This window comes from Telmatherina bonti (genome assembly GCF_933228915.1).
Source record: "Telmatherina bonti genome assembly, chromosome: 1".
NCBI classification, from domain to species: domain Eukaryota; kingdom Metazoa; phylum Chordata; class Actinopteri; order Atheriniformes; family Telmatherinidae; genus Telmatherina; species Telmatherina bonti.
The window spans coordinates 20,252,869-20,273,511 of NC_136619.1; the positions used below are offsets into that span (position 1 = coordinate 20,252,869).

At 38.8% G+C, this 20,643-nt stretch overlaps 2 protein-coding genes across 4 annotated transcripts in view; one reads left to right on the forward strand and one right to left on the reverse strand.

The window, feature by feature from the left end:
• Positions 1 to 438: 438 nt before the first annotated feature.
• LOC306758304 (PWWP domain-containing DNA repair factor 3B-like) lies at positions 439 to 6,810 on the reverse strand. 3 transcript variants are annotated; one of them, XM_079243595.1, is made up of 14 exons: positions 6,626 to 6,810; positions 5,751 to 5,921; positions 5,386 to 5,666; positions 4,635 to 4,881; positions 4,253 to 4,381; positions 3,247 to 3,317; positions 2,869 to 2,945; positions 2,700 to 2,760; positions 2,516 to 2,591; positions 2,377 to 2,427; positions 2,037 to 2,284; positions 1,569 to 1,790; positions 1,385 to 1,473; positions 439 to 1,287 (listed from the first exon to the last, which is right to left on the reverse strand). In XM_079243595.1, exons 2-14 carry the CDS (start codon positions 5,755 to 5,757, stop codon positions 1,188 to 1,190), a joined length of 1,659 nt encoding a protein of 552 aa, XP_079099721.1. In that variant the 5' UTR covers positions 5,758 to 5,921; positions 6,626 to 6,810; the 3' UTR covers positions 439 to 1,187. The 3 variants fall into 3 exon arrangements, with proteins under 3 accessions (XP_079099721.1, XP_079099720.1, XP_079099722.1); XM_079243594.1 differs by having other exon boundaries at positions 4,253 to 4,399; XM_079243596.1 differs by lacking the exon at positions 2,377 to 2,427 and having other exon boundaries at positions 4,253 to 4,399.
• Positions 6,811 to 11,767: 4,957 nt separating this feature from the next.
• The window catches only part of kif26ba (kinesin family member 26Ba), a gene marked incomplete at both ends in the record, with an annotated part of 87,724 nt that continues 78,848 nt past the window's right edge, over positions 11,768 to 20,643 (forward strand). The window contains 2 exons of the mRNA XM_079240809.1: positions 11,768 to 11,821; positions 13,134 to 13,526. Of these exons, the coding sequence (XP_079096935.1) occupies positions 11,768 to 11,821; positions 13,134 to 13,526 (447 nt within the window). The remainder of the gene's footprint in view (positions 11,822 to 13,133; positions 13,527 to 20,643) is intronic.

Consider the following 20,643-nt stretch of genomic DNA (forward strand, 5'->3'; position numbering starts at 1 on the left):
GCTTTATCTCACGGGTGTCATCAGTGTTTAAAATATCTTTCATAAACATTTGACGAGGGTTTCCAAGGCAAAGCTGAACAAATATATGTCAACAAAATAAGGCTGACATCACAGGTTGAGGAACAAACTAAAACATTGATTATGGAATAGTCAACAATTAAGATTAGAGACTGAAAACAAACATAACAATGTTACTGAACATTTTATTCCCTTGGCAACATTTTTCCAAAAGTTAATAATCAAATGAATAATGTTTGGCCACTCCTGGTGAAATGACATATTTGGCATTATTTTTTAAGGCTTTAGAACCCAAATTAATATTCATTTGAAACTAATATAATTATGCTATGAAATAAATGATAATTGAGCCAAATAGACAAATAGTCTTTATTTTTGTCAATTAAAGACATTACACATGCCCTGTATTTATTTATACAAAGCTATATTTATGTATAATTACATATTTCAAGCACTATGCAGTATGGGTCACAAACAGCCAGCCTCCCAATCCTGAATTGGAGCATTATATTAAAAAAAAAATGGATGAACAGGTGGGCCACAGAACATTTCAGGCAAAGTTTTTAAGAAAAATGGTGGAAAGAGAGGGATCTATCGATGCATTCAGAACAGGTGTTTTCACTAACGGGCTCATCTACCTGCAGTGGAGCTGAACTGGTTAAATTCACATGGTTTAGTGACTGGTTGGAGAGAACTCCAGGACAGGACATCTACTTTCTACACCTCCTGTTAGATGTTGGCTTGAACTTAGAAGATGTCCTCAACCAGTGTACTTATAGCGGCTGCAGTGATAACTTCTGCTGACAGGGTTTCTATTTGGAATTTTGCCAACTATGACCAAAATAAAAGCCAAAGTCTTTACTGTAGAAAAAGCTGGTTTATGTAAAAAAAACAAAACAAAAAAAAAACCAAAAAAAAAAAACCACAAAAACAAATGTAGAAAAGACTTAACACTTTACAGAGTGCTGCGAGACATTTGGCAGTTAATTGACCGTCATCTGCCGGTTCAAAGTTAAAACCACTTGATCTTACTCCTCTACAGCCAGTATTTACAATGAGTAAAAATGTAAATGAAAACTGATTAAACATAATGTGCTTTATCGTTATTTGTAAACACAGGTATGCAATACCTATGAAAAAAAAAAATCAATACAATGACGACTTCTGTCTTAACTGATAAGGTCAGGGTATACATCATAGGTTGCATTCTGATGCTGCGATTTCCTCCTCATCTCCCGTTCAATCATCAAGTCAAATTCTTGTCTTTCTCTGAAAACACATAAACAATCATTTAATATATTTAGCTTCTGACTTTGTATTAACTTATATTAAACTATCTTTCACTCTTGACCCTTTCCCCACTCACCTGTTGCTCACACACCGTCCTCTAAGGTACTTTTCTTCTGCCTTTTTTACTGAAACATTATCCACCCCTGCAATGGCGTAAATGATCGCCTGCACACAAACACAAACTTTGAAACTTTTCTTTTTTAAAAAAAAAAAAAGAAGAAGAAGAAGAAAAACAAAAACACAACTCAGATGTTGCTTACCTCCGGTAGAAGCACATCTAAAACAAAAGGGACATGCTCCATGGATTTCACCTCAGATAAACAAGAGGCGGAGCCTACAGCTGATGCAAAAAGCTCACTTAGGTACCAGTAAACCTGGTCCAGTTGCTGGTCATCCTCCAAATATACGTTCACAACACGTCTTCGCTTGGTTCTCAAAAAAGAGCGAAGCCATCTGGACTGCTGCTCTCCTTGGATCACAGCCTTCAAAATAGAGAAATTTGACTAATTCTGACAGAAAACCTTTCATAGATGGCAAAAATGGTGACATGAATCACAAATGAGGACACGCACAGAAGTGCACAAGCAGTTCTACTTAAGCCACTGCTGGGCACATTAAATGTTTCTGTATGGAAGTCTTGCAGATATATATTAGAGAAAAGATACTGATGACACCATTTCTAATCATACCTGCATGACAAAACAGCAAGATTTAAACATTGATCCTACCAGAAGGTGTCGCTCCACCATGCGCTGCTTGACAATGAACTGTACGAGTTTCTCATTAGCACGGTTGTGGGCAGCATGGGTGCGATCTGGCAGCAACCTCTTTGAGCTCCTACAGATATGCTTGTCCTCATGTTTCTCATTAAAACTGTCTTCCCTTATGTCAACAAAAGGCTCCTCCATCAGGATATCACTGGCGATGGCAAGTTTCTCTGAGGCTGCCTGTGGACACTTCCTCCTCACCGGGTAACCTAGAGGAGTGATGAGCGTCATCAGGACCAGGCTCAGCTGCACAGTTTCCACATTGTGATTGGCACATTTTTGTATTTATTAGGAAACTCACTCATGTCATGATTAAAGTACTCAACAAAGGAGCCAGAAAACGAGCCACATGCTTAAAAAAGAAAACATAATTAGCTCGTGTGAAAAACCTGTCCTTTATAGGTTTCTTTTCATGCAAGCGCTCAAGTGTCAATACCTACCTATCCGTAGTCTGTAGTCGTCTATAAGTTCCAACGACCATGTGATAGCAGCATCATAGACCTCTTTGGCTTTATGCTGTCATTAAAAAATAAAAATAATGCAATCAATGTGAGAAAAATTGCCTGCCACCATCAAAATACACGCTACTCAAAAAATAATATAAATTTTAGGCGCAGTCCTTACGATAAGCTCCTGGGCTTCTTCACAGTCAAAAGGCTTCAGCGACTTCAGAGTCACGCCAAACCTTCAGAAATCCAAACATTTAATAACATCTCATTAGACTTTCTACTTGTAAATACAAACATGCGTTAAGTCAACAAAGCAATGAGAATAAACACATTTTATGTCCCACCCTTTCTTTTTCTGGATGATTGTGTCTTCAATAAACACGATGCTCGCCTTCTTTTGCTTGCGGTTAACACTTTTTACCTGCACACAAAATATCACACGTTTCATTAAATATCACATATTTAAAAACAAGTGAAACTTTGAAGGCTTTGAGAATTTTTGCCATTGTTTTGCTACCCAGAGAGCTTCATGGACTAGTAAATCCTCACTCCGTGCCGTGTCTATTAAAGTTGATATGATAAAAAAGATGTAACAGTTCAGACTACCTAATTCAGACCTTGAGCTAATGAAGTAAGGTCTTCTTCCCTGATTTGAGTACAAAAAAAAAAAACCCATCTTGTTGCTGTGAGAAATGAATTTTCCCACTTTTTCTTGCACCTACCAGTGCAGGCCAGGATGGATAATATCTATATTTGCACCACACAAATGTTCCCTCTGTTATGGATAGAGGCTCTGAAAGACAAAATGATAAACAAATGTAAGGAAAAAAATTTAAAATATTATGTAAAACATCAATTCAGGAAAAAGTATGTTATGGAAAATTTGATTATGAAGCCAAAATACTTCATGTTTCCTTCCTCTACAGTTCATATTAGTTATTTCTGTTTATAAATGGGAACAACACAATCCCAAACTGAACACCTAAAATCTTCATTACCTCAGACAGCACTACATCAGCACCCCTTAAAACTTAAAAAACAGTCTTATGTCACCACTGTCCAGAGGAAGCATCCACCTCTGGGGTCTGGGAGGGGCCATCACGCAGGATACTGTAGTCAGACAGATCAGTACTTCAAAGACAGTATATGTACTCCAAACCGAAGACAAAAACTGCCGGTCCAAAAACCATCCTTGCTGACGGCGTAGGGTGTGTCAGTGCTTTTAGTAAAGCTCACTTCCACTCATTTAGATTTAAAAGGTAGCATTATTACAAAAGAATTTACTGACACTCCAGAGCAATGCATTCAGTCTTCAAGAAAGCATCTTTTCCAAGAAATGCCAAATATTTTTCTATAAGAACACAAAAATCCCATTCTGTACATTATGCTGAGGAAGAGGAACATTGCCGGTTCTGGACTGGACTGCCTGCACACGTGGTCCACCCCCAGTGGAGAATGGATGGAGGGGAGGAAAAAATAAATAAAAAAATCAACAAATACCTCTATGCACATCTTCAGACGTGTTTGCAGGAAGGCGAACATATTTTAAATAACATGTTATTTTATGTCAGTACTATGTCATTACTTTAGGTGCTGCAAGAAGAAATTGCACCATTAAACTTCTGTACTAATGATGTTAGACAGTACACAATGTATAAATCCAGTTAGAATGTAATCTTTGAGGAGTTTTTTTTCTTTGTTTATGGCCAGTCAATAAGCTTTTCTCACTTTTGTCCATTTGCATCAAGAAACTTGGGAGGTCTTCTTCCTCCTCCTCCACATCTTCATCTTCGCTTCTCGCATCTTCCTGGAGGTGCGTGGTGTGATTCTCATGGTGACTCAGCTCTATTGACAGATCTGAAGACAGCAAAGACTCTTTAGGGAAGAGGGGTGTGGAGAAAACAAAAACACAGTCAGATGTTACTTTAGTCACCTGAAAAACCTCAGATGCTCTAATAACAGTCTAGAAAAACATAAATCTACATCTGGGGCACATCCTGAAAAAACTAGGGATACACTCAATTTGGCTCTTTGGATGAAGCTCCCACAACAAACAAAGCCTTGGATTTCTTTAAACTACATAATGAAAGCAGCATGGACAAGACTCTACCTTCATCTGTTACAGTAACCTCCTTCAGCTCAAATCTGGGCCTTAAGCGTTTAGCTGGCCGAGTATTAGCATCTTTTTTTAAATCCTGCGTCTCAGTTTTCCGCGGCCGGCCACGTTGACGCTTGACTGTAGAGACGTTGGCCTGCTTCTGCTCCTTTGCTGCGCTTTGTCTCAATTGTCTTGGCTGGGAGGTACGACTTCTACTTTGATATCTTAAGTTGGAGCATGGTGAAGCCTTGTCTGATGTCTATAACACACACACACACACACACACACACACACACACACACAAAAAGACTTTAAGTAACAGCAGTATGTATAATCTGTACAACCAGAATACATGGAAAATACTAGCCAGTCAGCCATTATCCAAACCACTTAGTCTGAGAAAGGGTCACAGGGAAACTGGAGCCTATCCCAGCAGTTTTCAGGCAAAAGGCAGGGTACATCCTGCACAGCTCGCCATCATCCATCGCAGGGCCACACAGAGACAAACAACCACTCACGCACACACTCACTTACTCACAGGGGCAATTTAAAGTAACCAATTAACCCAACATTCATGTTAGACAGTGGGGGGAAGCCAGAGTACCCGGAGAGAGCCCACACATACTTGAGGAGAACATGCAAAGAAAGGCCACCGCTCCAGCCGAGGATCAAACCACCGAGGCCACAGTGCTAACCACCATGCAGCCCCATGGAAAATACAAATCAATTAAAAAAAAACCAAAAAAACATTTAATTAGCATACCTTTGACCGAGTGATGGGTTCAGTGAACTGTAGCTGCACTGCATTTACTGCAGGAGGGGAAGTGTTGGGCAGAAGGTGGACTGGGGTGGAGGTCAGCTTGGCTTTTCGTCCTTTCCTTCTTCTTGGAGTGCTTGGTAAGGAATTCAAGGACTGGCTGAGAGTGGACAAATCAGTGCCTGCCACATCTAATTCCTCTGATGTTGGAGATAAGACAGTGTCTGCACTGATATTCTTTGCACATGTCTTTTTAGGTTGTCTTTTTCTTGTTTTACGTGATCCTCCTGAAAGACAATGTGCAGTCATATCTCTGCTGTTATCAGGAGTAATATCAGAACAACCAAAGGTTTTAAATGGATTTTTGTTACCTTTCATTGCTGTCCTCTCATCTGGGAAATTTCCTTATAGTTCATTGGCTCGCTGAATACTTCCCAGTTTAATCTGTGTCAAGAATGGGATTTATTCAGGCTAATTTTCTTCAGAGGGGCAACGTGAGTTTCCACTGTAAGCATGAGCGTTGTCTGACAGGTCAGGAGTGTCTGAAAAACGAGAAGTGAAAACATTTAACCAACCCGATGTAAGTATACTTTTTACCCAATCTCTTGGGTCATGTTTGCGCCTTAAGATTGTGCAGTTTTGACACTGCTGAAAGCCATTTCATACCATTTTTATGAAAAAGGATTTCTTGGATACATGAAATTCACCAACATATACACCTCTTTCTTAATTGTTTTTAAAGCCACCGATACCATGTTAACAACCACTTTAAAAATAAACAAACATGGTAACCACGTAAAATTTAGATTGTCTGTCTTGCTCAGTTCACCCAAAGAAAACCTAGTAGTTTTACTCCAAATTATAATTGTCCTTCGGATGAGTTGAGCAAGAAAGACTGTTTGACAGGTGAGGGATCAACTGCGGTGTTGAAATTGAAAACAATAATAATAATGAAACGACATTATAAAGAGGCTCCAAGTAAAGAGTTCGCTTGTTTTATTGGTAATACATTAGGAGACATAATACACTAATATAAAGTCAAAGCGGTCACTCAGTTTGCACGGTTCCTTAAGGAAGTAGTGCCTCAGCTACAGTTTAAGGGAGACTTCGGTACAAGTTAACATGTTATTCAACCAAATTATTCAAAGCAATAGTTAGAAAAAAAAAGTGAACAATCCACAAAAGCTTAAAATGTAAACCCCAGGGCGAACCAGCTAAACTAGCCTAGCTAAAGGTAGCTACTCACCGTTAAGTTTATGTATTGTTGTTGTTCGGTAGCTAGCAACCAGTGCTGACATAGCAATCTGGCATCGTGGTTCCTGTCCGTATATACTGTTGCTCAAAAGCGCTGATTGTATTTAAGTTCAGAATTACAAAGAATTAAACTCAGATAGTGAAAGTAGCACGGCGTGCACACTGCTGCGAACAATTTGTTTTCATTCGCGACTTTCTGAACAGTCTCAAACATGACGCCTTTAGCCAAACGCCGCCCAGTGGTCTGGAATGTGTTGCTTTAACTTTTCTAATGGTTGTTTGTGTGAAATGGTTGGAGGTAAAAGCCGTCACAAGCTGTAATAAAATGTGATTATATTTAAGATACGCAAAGATTGTCTCCAGTTCAAACACCGCCGGTTCAAGCTATGCAAGACAATATTGATCTATTATGTTATTGCTCATAAGCGATTGAACTTTGTGATGGAATTAAACTGTACTTAGCTACTTAAAGAAATTCAACAAAAAAACGAAATAAATAGCCTAATAAATAAATGGGACATAGATTGTGTTGACAGGGCCGGATTAAAAGTGCAGAGGCCCCTGGGCCCAGAGTGTTCCAGGGCCCCCCTTCCCCACTGCAACATTGTGAAAATTGTGAATGATACACGGTGAAACGAAATTTCTAACATCTCTCAGCCAGTGGTACTAATAGCAACACACTGGACACTTTAGTGTAACCATGTGGCTTTTATATACATTGTGTTTTTTGTCCAAACTGCTAGTATTTTCCCTACGTGGGCGTGGGCCCCTGGGTCTGTGCCCATAATGCCCATTGGATAATCCGGCCTTGTGTGTTGAACTCAGCATGGGTTTTATTTATTTATTCTTTTTTTTTTTTTAGCTATATATCAAGGATACATTTGAAATTCATACAATAAATGTTTAGAAAATTAACAAAATGACCACATTTTCTGTGCTCCTAAATGTTACATGCATATTTAACACACTGTTCATTTTGACTTGACTTGTTAACACCTTAATCAGTTATATTAAAATGACTTAAACTTTGTAGTCAATACATTCAGACTGTTTTATTCAACTGTTGATTACTTGCGATTGTGAGCAGCGACAATCACGGGGTAGATATTTAACTCTTATGTGATCCTCTGGCCTTCATGGCTTCTTTTGTACATGATTATAATTTCAGCTGAGTAAGGTTCAAGGTATGCATTTTTGCAAGTTTAACTAAACTTGGTTTAAATCCAGTATCTTTTACTCTCACATTTTATACTCTATTGATACATTGTGCACCCTTTGGTGACCTTTGTGACCAAAAAATGTCCACGCACAAAACCTGCTGCAAAATGATCCCACATCAGTATTTCTTTCTAAGTTTATTTACTTTTCATAAATCATTTAAACAACTTCTTAACATATTTACATTACCAAGCTTTCAATAATTTTGTAATAGATATGGCAGTAATTCTAAAATTCAAAGTAGGACTTTCATTAAAAAAAAAAAAAATTGGTTATGTTTGGTAGTTTTGTAAGTTTTGAGCAGTTCCAAGCTGCAGCATTCAGATGTTAAAAGAAAAAGCTTTGGTAGCACTTCTTGGTCCATAATGTGATCTAATATAAGCTAGCTTTTTAATAGGATACATTCACTTTTATGCAGGACCTCTTGTGAAAAAAAACCCCACACAACTTGTTCTCTTTAAAAAAGCAAGTGGCCTACAAAAATGACAAAAGACACACTCAAAAAGTTTATTTTACATGTGTTTACATATTTGGGCCTATCTGCCACTTTTTAAAGTGAAGACTGCCCTCACCTGGTCTGGCAGTTTAATCATGACCCTGTCCTCATTTGTAGCCAGCACCCTCAGGATGCTCTGGTTGACTTTGGTTTCAATGTGTGTATTTTAATTGGCTTTTAAGCAGTGTGTTGTTTTTTTGTTTGTTTCTTATTTTGCTTTGTTTTAAAATATCATTATTCTTGGTGTTATCTTATTGAGTCCCAGCGATGATCAAGATGACTGGGAGGGAGTTGAACTAACAGGCTTCCTCCCACCACTGGGCCCATTTTAAAGTATCTTTAATTTGATTTGATTTGTTTATACCTTTTTAACTGTTTCCCTTGTTCTTCTCTTTTCAGAGTATCCATAGACACCAGTACCAGGTTGGGTAGATCTTTTTGAATTTTAAAATGTATATATTTTTAATATTTTGTATAAAACACTTAACATATATTGGATTATATGCCTCTGCCTGTTTAGAGTAAAAAAGTATTTGAACTACCTTGTGTCACACAATGACCCATACACTGACCAAAAGGGTCTTCTTGGCCATTACTTGCTATGGCTCACACTACTGTGTTAAAGTTCACTTATGAGAACAAGAGAGAAGAACTGCTGAGAAGAACAAGAGAGGCATCAATCATTTGACTTTAAGAAAGAAGCCCTGCATAAACCTGAGAAGAAATTTGGGTCAAAATGAGTCAAACATATACATAAAAATCCATTCTGCCTTGTGTCAACAGTTAGGTGGCGATGTGATGTGTGGACCGATATGTTCACACTTTGGGCTCCTTAGTTCCAAAAGAGTGTCATTTAAACACAGCCTACCTGACTAATTGATCATGCCCCGAATTACTTCCAGCCAGATAATGCACCATATCACAAAGCTTAAATAACATCAAATTGGTTTCTTGAACATGACAGTGAGAGTACTGTAACGAGTTCACTCCAATGGCTTTTGGATGTGGTGGAAAGGGAGAGATATCATGGACGGGTTTCCCATTCATAATGGGAGACCCATCCATGAATCCCATCATGAATAACAGACATGAGGACAGACAGATAATTGGGGTTAAAAAAAAAAAACAACGCCTTGGCAGAGATAATAAATGAAACTTAAGTTGCAAAATGCCATTGAGATACTATTTATCCATGTTGTTCTCATATGCTTTTTGGGGAACCCAACTGACAGGAAGTGCTTTTGCATTGCCACCTCAAAACCAACCAGTTTCTTAGATTACAAAGATGTCTTACAGACATCAAGACCTGGATGATTCTGAATTTTCTCCTTTTAAACTCAGACAAGACAGAGGTCGTTATCTTTGGGCCTGAAAAACTTAGGACAAAATTGTCCAGTTATGTAATTAATCTGGATGGCATTAATCTGGCCTCCAGCACCACTGTGAGAAAGCTTGGAGTCCTTCTTGACCAGGATTTGTCCTTTAGGTCACATTTAAAACAGGTTTCTAGAATTGCCTTCTTCCATCAGAATAATATTGCAAAAATTAGGGGCATCTTGTCTCAGAAAGATGCAGAAAAATTAGTCCATGCCTTTATTACTTCCCGACTGGATTACTGCATCTCCTTATTTTTGAGTTGTCCCAAATATGCCCTGAAAGTCTCTAGCTGATCTAAAATGCTGCCGCAAGGGTTCTGATGAGGACTAGCAGGAGAGATCCTATTTCACCAGTTTTAGCCTGTCTATATTGGCTCCCTGTTAAATCCAGGATAAAGTTTAAAATTCTTCTTCTCACATATAAAGCTCTCCATAAACCAAGCTCCATTGTACATCAAATATCTCATAGTTCCATATTTTCCAAATAGAGCACTTCACTCTCAGACTGCAGGTTTACTTGTGGTTCTATGTATGAATTGGCTTGAAATGATGTTAAAGTGCCCTGTGACAACATTGTTGTGAAGTGGCACTATACAAATAAAGCTGAATTGAATTGAACTATTGTGATGTAGTTTGAATTTGTTGAGCTTGAGTTCAGTATACAGAAGAGATGGTGTTTTCCTGCTTTGGCCTCTTGACCTGTTACATCTTTGCCAATGCCATCTGATCAGCTACAGGTTCATCAGCTGCTGTTGGCAGACATTTGCTTCTAGCTGATGACGTTTTCATTGCCAGTGTTTCACTAAATGTAACATTTCTGTGAAGATTTGAATCTCCTCATATAGCGTTAGGTTGTGTGCTCCTGGAGTAATGCCCTCATGGCAACAGCAGAGTGCACTGTGTAATCATTCACAAGCGGCTCTCAGGTCTCTAGAGTGGGTTGAGACAAGGGCTTCTCTTCCAGATTCATGCTCATGCATAGATTTTTAGGTTTCCAAAAAGGTAAGGTCATTAAACTATCATATATTTTCCTAACAATTCTAACTTCCATTTCTTGTGACAAGCTTTCTGGCACTATTAAGAATTAGTTTTAGCTGACATTTTTTGTAAGAAATTTCTTGAATGAAAATGTTCCTCTTTATTTCTTTATTTGTTGACTGTTTCTTAACATAAGTGTCACTGCCAAAACCATTCATTCTGAAGTTCTGGGGCTATACGCCTCTTGTTGAACATGTGTCAAAGACCATAGCTCCCAACAAATGTTTCGTTAAAAATACAGTATCTCTCTTCCTTCCCCAGGCTTGTAGCAGTCCACCTGCCACTCAGCTGGAACCTCTGGATGTGCATTGGCCTGAGGTCGATGAGAGGCAGGTTGGCCCCGCCCTCATCCAGATGTGCGTCTCGCTCCAATCTCTTCAGTCCACTGCTGGCCTCAGCAGAGCGCGCAGCCAGGGAAAGTCAACAGGAGGGTGCGCAAATGACCATTTAAAAGTCTCAGTCAGGAGGACCTGACTCCTGCAGCTGCGCTTAGCATCAGTAAGGTTCTTTCTTGTCATAACGAGTCGTGACTTTGTCGTTAGACCTGGCTTCACCCTGGGGGCGGGAGATTTACCTGAGCAGCGTGAGACGCAGAGCTGATGAGAGGCAGGGCGGTGCGCGCCGCGGTGCCAGTCCAGCGCGCTGCGGATCAGGGAGCCTCACTGAGCGCACAGCAAAATCTGCTGACTGGGAGCGGTCTGCTCGACGCGCCGGAATATTCTGGCTTTGAGAAGTCCTCCAAAGGCTTTTCAGTTTTATTCTGACGCAACAAAACCGCAGGGGAAAAAAAAGAACCATCTGAAATATTTTACCTTTTGGTGGCGGGATGAGGATGTAACCGGTTCCCACATGCATCTAAGAGCAGCTTTGGGTTTTTACCTCCAGCCCAAGAAGAGCAAACTGCAGGGGAGCGTAGTTAATTGAAATCGATCCAGAGGTTTCTTTTTGAATGTGAAGCGGCAGCAGAGCTTCTTTCTCCTCTCCTCCCCCTCCTCTCACCTCCAGCATGACTTCACTGTCGGGGACTAAGGAGAGGAGCAGCCGGAGCAGAAAATATGGGGTAGGTTTTCCAGTCCAGCAGCTGAGGAGTTGATGCTCCAATGTTTAAGCCTGGAAATCATAACAAAAAAAACTTATCATCCACGCGCGCTCTTCATTGCATCACCCACCCTTTTTAATTACAAACTGTAGTTTGCTTCCATTTTCAGGATGTCATAAATTCAAACTGATGACAGCTCTCATTAGATTCGTGTCCATGCTGCTGATTGATTGCTTAGTGAATACCACTCTTCACACATCACTGCTAATGGTGTCACAACAATGGTGAGGAATTTTCCCCGATAGATCTGCTGCATCTCTTAATTATCCCTAACTGAGGCAAATCAGGTATCATACTCACACCTGTGTCTCTGCCTACCACCTCCAGCCTCATTAGCCTTCATTTATTACACAGGATTTGGTCATATTATACCCACCTCTTCACATGGATGTGATTGAGCATTCCCGCCTATCATCCTCCGCAGTGATGCTTTATTATGGCACCAGTGAGGACTAACAGTTGTGCCCAGTTTCTCCATGCACCACATTGGTGGCTGCGTACAGTGAATGGAATCACCCAGGCACAAAAGATCAAATTCTCAACTCATTGAGGCTCATTTGATGTTCCCATGTGGCTGAATGGAACAAAATAAGACAGGGACACACTGGTTTAATTATATTTAGTTGGTAATGGAAGCAACCAGTATACTAAGTATGTTGACTTTGGTTGTAAATTTTTAGTTTTAGGCATTTTAGTTTTTTATTTATTCATTTTTAATTTTATTAGCAAAGTTTGAGTCTTTGTCTATGTGGGGTGGGTAACCAGTAGCCTACAGTAACGGTCTGCTGCATGTTCAGCCTGCATGCTTTCTTTTCTTTTTTTCTTTTTGTTAGTTTCTTTTTATTTTCCGTGGTTGTCTATGTTCATTCATATTTTCCCTTTTCTGCTGTTGGAAAATGGATGGATGGATGGATGCTGTTGGATGTACCAACATAGATGCTGGAACTGATATTTAAACTTAAGTTTATTTAGCATAGAATCACTTATTGTCAATTCACTTAGAAATTTGTGAAATGCTTAAAATAGCCACCCTGCTGTAAGATAACTGGGTGGATTACTGGTAGTGCACATCTTTGTTTTGATTTGCAGGCTAAATGCAAATAGCTTAATACAGGCCGTGTGCTCTAGCATCCTCCTCAGGATTTTCCTCTCATCCCGGTGAAACCTGTTGTGTGGGCAGAATCATCAGTGCATATATTCACACACATTTTTTATGATTTATTGTGCATTTCCTGCCAATGAAAAGCCATACACCTTTTTATATTTTTTGTAGATGACTGACACTTCCCCAACAAAATCTTCCTCCTTTTTCCCGGACACATGGTACCGAAAGGCCTACGAGGACACCACCCGCTCCAGCACACGGCCCACACCAGAGGGTGCTGGCTCCATGCCCAGCTCCACTGGCACCCCATCTCCAGGCTCAGGAATCTCATCACCAGGATCCTTCTCTGGATCCCCAGGAACCATCTCTCCAGGGATTGGCACAGGATCACCGGGCTCTCTTGGTGGTTCTCCAGGTTTTGGGACAGGTTCACCAGCATCGGGCAGTGGAAGTTCTCCTGGCAGTGAGAGAGTGATATGGTGTGAAAACTGCAATGCTCGGCTGGCAGAGTTAAAACGACAAGCAATGAAACTACTCATTCCTGGACCGTACTCCAGCAAGGTAAAGATTCACATTGCTTTGTTTTGGCTATTTTTATGTGTACCACTGAGTGCTTACATGTGTTTATGTACATCCTCAAGCTGTTTGTCATCTTTTGGTTTCTTGGTAATTCTCACTGGCATAAAGTCCAAAAATAACTTGCTCCCTCATTAACTTTGGCATTTGAACAGTGACACTTATTAACTTGATTCCTAATGAAAGACTGGGCTGCTAATCCTTCTCTGCTTACGGTGTTGCTGTGTCATCACAGTTACTGTTGTCATAAATCATAAGGAGGTTGATATGTGCTGTTACTCAACCCCCTGAACAGCTGTGAAAAGGATCAACAGGCCTTTGGGATTCAGGATAATTATTGTATCGGAGGCTGCTAATCAAGTACTGACAGAGTGCCAAAAACAAAACGCTAGCCACAACCGAGACTGCTTTGATTCTTATCTTTTACCCCACTGATCATTTTCACCAAATCAATTAGCTCACTTTATTCTGCTGTATACTGAGTTCCAGCTTTTGACAGAATCAGCAGGATGCCGTTACTGACTGGTTGCAGCACCTATTTATTTATATGGAATGCTGACTTTTTTTTTTTTTTTTATTCAGCTAGAACCTTAAATGAGTGTATTTTTATATGTGCAGAAAATCAGATTTTTTTTTTCATCAGTCTAGTGTTTCCCTGTAGGCAGGTTAAGAGTTGCCGGGTACTTCAAGTTGATTATGGACAAAAGACAAAATTACACATCTATGATAATGACATATGTTATTTCATTTTATTTGTACGCCAAATTATTTGTACGCCATGTATTGTTAATATATTTAAGACCTGTGCTGGATATATATCATCCCTTTTTTTATAACAAAAGGCAAAGCTTCACTTTCAGCTATAATGATCCAAGTAAAGAATACTTTTCATTTCATTACATTTTTTGACACATTTGATTCTATAAAAAGTATAATTGGAAAAAATTAAAACGTTATGGTTTATCAGTAGGTATGTGTAAAAAAAAAACCAAAACAACAGCCCCAAAAAACAATGACAATCCTCCTGGCAGTGTTTTTGGTTGTCCATATTTTGCCCCTGTGTTTATTTTGCGGAATTTGACTGCACTCAAGTTGTGAAAACAATGGACCACACATGAAGCTTTGAGTTAATTGGTAACAAATAAGAACATATGAAGAAACATGCTGCCAATAACATGCAGAGCCAGATATAGAGCTGAGACAGCACGACTTTTACTGTGTGTAAGACAGTAACAGGGTGGAGAGACTGGATTCTTATTAGTTAAAGAGTATAACACTTGGAAATGGTTAGGAGCATTGGGGGTTAGTTAGAGCTGCATGTTGGTGCACCACTAATTAAAGCGTTATTTGTGAGGTTGGGTTTAGTTCAGGCTGATTACAGCTTTCCTGTTGTGGTCACTTTTATTGCAGCATAGAATGAGCACAAGCCTAGTAGAGTATATTATAACTTGGCTACTTAAGCTACTGTGTGTCTTAATGTAAAACAATACTGTTTGTGTTAAAATTTAAATGGATTCTTTTACCTTCAGTAAAACTGCGCCAACAATGATTTTGCACAACTACAGGACAAAGCCGGAGATAAACTAAAAATAATCTCAATCTTCCTGATTCAATGACAAGTCACTAAAATACTTTGAAACAAGGTACTGCTTGAACACAGGTGCAGTGTACAAACATGCATGCAGCACATCAGATACCATTAGAGTAATTCTATAATCAGTTGAAACAAATGTTTTCTGAATGAATTCATAAGCAGCAGCATCTTCAGTCCAACAAACTCTTCACATGTTCATTGAATCTCTACAAATGCATTAGTTTGACTTTTTAAACGAACAGAATGCCTAACATCTGTTTAGCAGAGGTTGCTCTTATGTACATGTGCTGCAGACAATGCTGAGAGTTTAGTACACAACGGAGTATAAAGCTGACCACCTGGATACACCATGAGGTGACACCAACTGTAAATTTCACCAAACATATTTCAATGGAGGAAATTCTATTTAGAAAAAGAGACAAACACCCAGGCAAACAGGAGTCTAATGGTATATCAGCCACCCTTTCTTGGTGTTTTGTCATTTATTCCTATGATGTGGGATTGTTTGAACCTTTGGCAAACACAACTAATACAACTCTATTAGAAGCTTTGATCCCCACCAAAAAAGAAAAAAAGAAAAGAAAAGAAAGGGGCAGCTATAGCTCTGCCTTGGTGTGGTGGTATGGGAGAACCAGGTAGGAGAAAATTAAAGGGAAAATTAACCTCCAAACCACTGTATGCACACCATTCTTTTGGCCAGGCATGTGAATTTTTATTTTAAAACTTGTAAATAATGTTAAATATGGAGATCAGGTTTCTACTAGACGTTCACACACATATTCCTCAGACAGAAGCTTATTTTCTGTTGGTAATTGAGCAGGTCCTCTGCAGGACAGGACTGGTTCCCTTGCTGTAAAATACCTCTGGGTCATTACTGAATAACTTAACGCTTCAGTTATTTTAGCCAAGTAGATTTTTTTTTCTTTTTACCTCAGATAAAAGTAAACTGACCTGCACAGGTGTTCTGTGTCAAAGAAAAGCTGAACTCATGTCCTTGGTGAAGCAACGTGACCTAATAATCCTTCTCCTTCACCAAATGTGCCACAGCAGCAGTTCAGTGTGTGTGTGCACATGTGTGTTCTAAGTATTCTGTCAGTATGAGACCTCGTGTTATTCCCACAGGACATGTGATCCCCACACAGCTAGAATACAAACACATACACGTTTGCCAATGAATAAAAATCCCACATAAACACACGCAAACCTTTGCTGGTCTCATGAATATGGAGACATGACAAGTCATGCTTGAGCTATGCTAGCCACACACACTCACAATCAAGTTGCTCCAGACTTGTATTCATTTCTACAAGACTTCTAACCGCTGCTTGTCTAACTTTAACCTTTATCTTAAATTTAGTCTTCACCTTTATATGTAATAATTAATTTAATTGTGACTTTATCCCCTCACAAACAAACTTCCCACAGTGAAGTAGTTCAAGCACATTTGTCCTCACCACATGAGGAAAACGGGTCCATACACACATTCTCAGACAATGCTGTTATGGTAATTGTGACCTTCACAGCTCTTACCTTTTTAATATTTTGCTGTGTACATGTCTGCAGTTCAGCATTTATGTAAGTTTGTGTGTCTACAAGCACTCAGAAAAATGAGTTAGTAACATCATTTGTAACAATGCTTAAATATCATGACTGAAGAACACGCGTCCACTTGTAGATTGTATAAATAGTTGTTTTTCAATGTAAATAAAGCGTTTTTGTTTCTGAACAATGTTGCATGAACTTCACCTCTATATTTAATCAGGAATAGACTGATTGCTCATGCCTCTGAGAGGAGTTGACAGTTTACAGACAAAGATTATAAAGAGATGAAGATGGACTGAAAGATTAACTGACACCAGCCAGAGGAAGATTATTGTACTATACTGTGTTGGTGCATAAACTGGTGTCCTCAAATTAAAAGCAAATCCATTCCCAGTTGTTTTTTTTTCTGTTATTACTATTCTTACTCAGCTGAATGAGAAACAAGAGCATGAGGCAGGCAGGTCATTTTGCCAGGGGCACTATTGTGTGCGTGTGGGGGGCAAAACAGTGCTCTGTTGCAGGATTACAATGTGTTTCAAGGTTTAGACGCACACCAAAAATGCATGCACAGTTGCATGACTCAAAAGCACATCTGGCTACACAGCTGCATCCACTTAAGGCCTCCGTCCCTGCTGGTACATGTAGCTGTGTGTGTCTGTGTATTCATCCCTTATATCCATGCCCAAATCATAATTGGATGGAGGATGATCTGTTTTTGGTTGGTCCAGTTCAGCTCAGGAAACTGGGTCACTTTGTGTGTGGGTGTGTATTTCAGTCACCAGCAGTCTGTTTCAGATCAGCTAAAAGTCAAAACCTTCCATGTTTAGAAAGTGAAATGTATACCGCTCCACCGTTCCACATCAGACATGAGAAAATGACAATATAACCACTAACATGTCCTTTTTTTTTTATCTTAAGAGGACTTTGTAGTGGCAGCTTGAGATTTACTGAGGTTACTTTGTCTTGTTTTGACGTCAGTTTGAGTTTTGAAGTGTTTAAAACTTTCTAAACACGGTAAGCATACTAAACATATCACTCTTTGTTTGCCTGCACTGAGTTATTCATTACTGTTAAATGCTTTACTGACGTCACTTTAATTAAGCTTTTCTTCGCGTCTATAAAAAAGCCCCAAGAGTTAAAAAAATATATGGCTTTAGATAATATTTATGAAGTGATACATTTGAACACATCCTGTGTTGGAGAGCTCTGCATGGATGTCCCTCTGTTCTTAAATGCATCATAGTTAACGTTGCCAAACAGTTGCTCATCTCTGGGATTATCAAACTAAAACTGATTGGGCTTTTTTTTTTTAAAGTGGCTGCTTTATTCCCTTTCAATTAGCTTTGAAAGTTCAGTGTTGCCATTTTCACACATGGTTATTTGGAGGACTGACTGTAGACTTTGCTTGCAGTTGCATGTTTACATGTGCACTAGGCATAAGAAAGTCATCTGCAATTCCTTCAACAAACTAGATTTATGCTACATGATCATACCACCTGAGTAGAGCACACTAATGAGAATCGATTTCATCCACAGCATTTTGAGAAAAATGGGTTAGCTGGGTTCCTAAATTTCAAGTGTAAAATCTGACATGCAGTCTGGAATAAGAGAATGAACAGCAACTGTTTTCAGCATTCAAACTTGCTCATTGGGATTCTCCAAAGTATTTTCTGCACCATTCACACTGGCTCTTTTAGACATTTTTGAACTCTTCATAAGAGGACTGGCTGCATTATTTGAAACATGTCTAGTCTATTAAATGTCCCCCGAGTTTTTGTCTGTAAGTATTCAGGACTTCAGTGCATTCATAAAAATAAAAACCATAAAAAAACCTTTTTCAGATTTTTTTGTCCAAATTAGCAGCTAAAGCCTAGAAAATACAGATTCACATTCCAGCACAGGGATTTGGTCTGTCTGACTGGGAATCTTGTAAGGAGGAGAAACTTGGTTTAAAATTTTGGGATGGAGATTTTGATTTTTCGACAATACACCAATTTTAGAGCTAGATTTAGAAAAAAAGTAAACCACTTTAACTGCTTTTTTTCCCCCATGGTTCCTCTTCTTTTTGTCTTTTTCCCTTAGTGTTTACAGTCATGAGTACTGTTTCACTACAAGGTTTTTTCTCTCTTACCTCTAAAAGCGCTTTCACTGTTTGGTCATATTTCAACATTTTGATGCACATTTAAAAGTTGACAAAAATGGGGAAAAAGGCATTAAAGCTCACTTGAGTTGGTTTTCGCATTTTTTAAAAAAATTTTTTATAATGAGGTGTGTGTTGTGAGTGTGGTCCTGAAAAAACTGGTCATGTGCACCATCAGCCAGGAAATAAGCACGACCAGTGGTCATGAACTTGGAAAGAAAAAAACAGTACAACAGAAGACTTTTCTCCATTTTTGTCATATTCAGCAAACAGCAAAATCACCACCATCACCATTAAGATAATCCATGTGAACCTGCTTTTACTGGCACACATGACAGGGTGAAAATCTGACTGCAAAGTGATTTATGGGGACCTCTGGAAATTATTGGGACTATAATTTTCTCCCCATTAGGGTTAGAATTAAATTATGGTTAGGCATTAATTTGTGATGGTTACAGTAAGACTGAGGGGTGAAGGAATGTACTGTGTCCACTGAGCACTCATGAGGCTTAAAAATGAGACATGCACATGTGCGAGTGTGTCTCTTACCCAATAATTATTTCTTCTTTGCGACCCCACCACCACCAGTGAACTACAATACTAACCTAGTTTACTTCCTCTAAACCAGTTACTTGAGGCAAACCTGATGGGAATTTCAATGAGGTGAAACGTTTGGTTTCAGTTTGCTCCACCATAGAGCTGGTTGATGACAGCAGGAAGTAAACATCAGCATCTGTGACGGGTTGTTTACATGTATCTAGTGTTGCTCCTGTTGCTTGTTAACCAGATGGAGGCAGTACAATCTGTCAGTAGGTAAAACTTGTTCTGTTGCTTCTAACATCTGATGCTCACAGTCATCATTTTACATATAAATAAAATCTAAATTATTGTTGTCCTTTTTTAACATGCAAGTTTAGGAAGCAACTTGGTAACACAACAATAATGGCACAAGTCATACACTTCAGGAATGTGTAACTCATGATGACCTAATGCATTTATTAATGAAGACTTTATCATGAATTTCTTTTACTCATCATAAACTAATGATGATCTCAATTTGGACTCATGTGATTACTTGACCCCTAATTGATCATCAATTGATGAACATTAATTCACTTAATTCATCAATATGTAAACACATTTACCAGTTTAAATAGAAACATATAATTTAAATCCCTGCTACTGTTTTTTTTTTCATTTTATGTAATACAAGACACACTCAAAGAAGTTCACCTAGGTGAACATGGATGTGTAAAAGCACTTTGACTGATCATCATTAGTTTATGGTGAGCAACAGGAATCCATGATAAAGTTTTCAATAATAAATGCATTAGTTCATCATGAGTTACACATAACTTAAGTATATGACTTGTACCATTATTGTAAAGTTTTACCAGCAAATTTCTTCCAAGGCAGACAATAAAAGATCTTTCGTCTTGAAAATTTATGATAACACTCAAGAACACATGTAACAAACACACAGAGGAAGCATGACTGTTCTGTAAGGACACACTTTATTCAAAACATAGTAATAAACAGTGAAATAGTTGTTAGCATCATTATGAAGCTGAAAATAAATAATACAAATGTTAAATATGGCAAAAGAAATTAATTTTCTCAAAAGAATGGTCTGTGGTGTTCTGAAAAGTCAACCTGCTGGTACTGATATGATAGGTCAGTAGAGCACGTATCTGTATCACACAGTATTAATCAGCATGTGCTTTCCTATTTCTGATGGAAATAAAAATGTTGACATGCAAATATAGTAGTTCTTTGCTCTGTGATTTTTTTTCCCCAAAACATATTTACCAAAACGATCAACACCA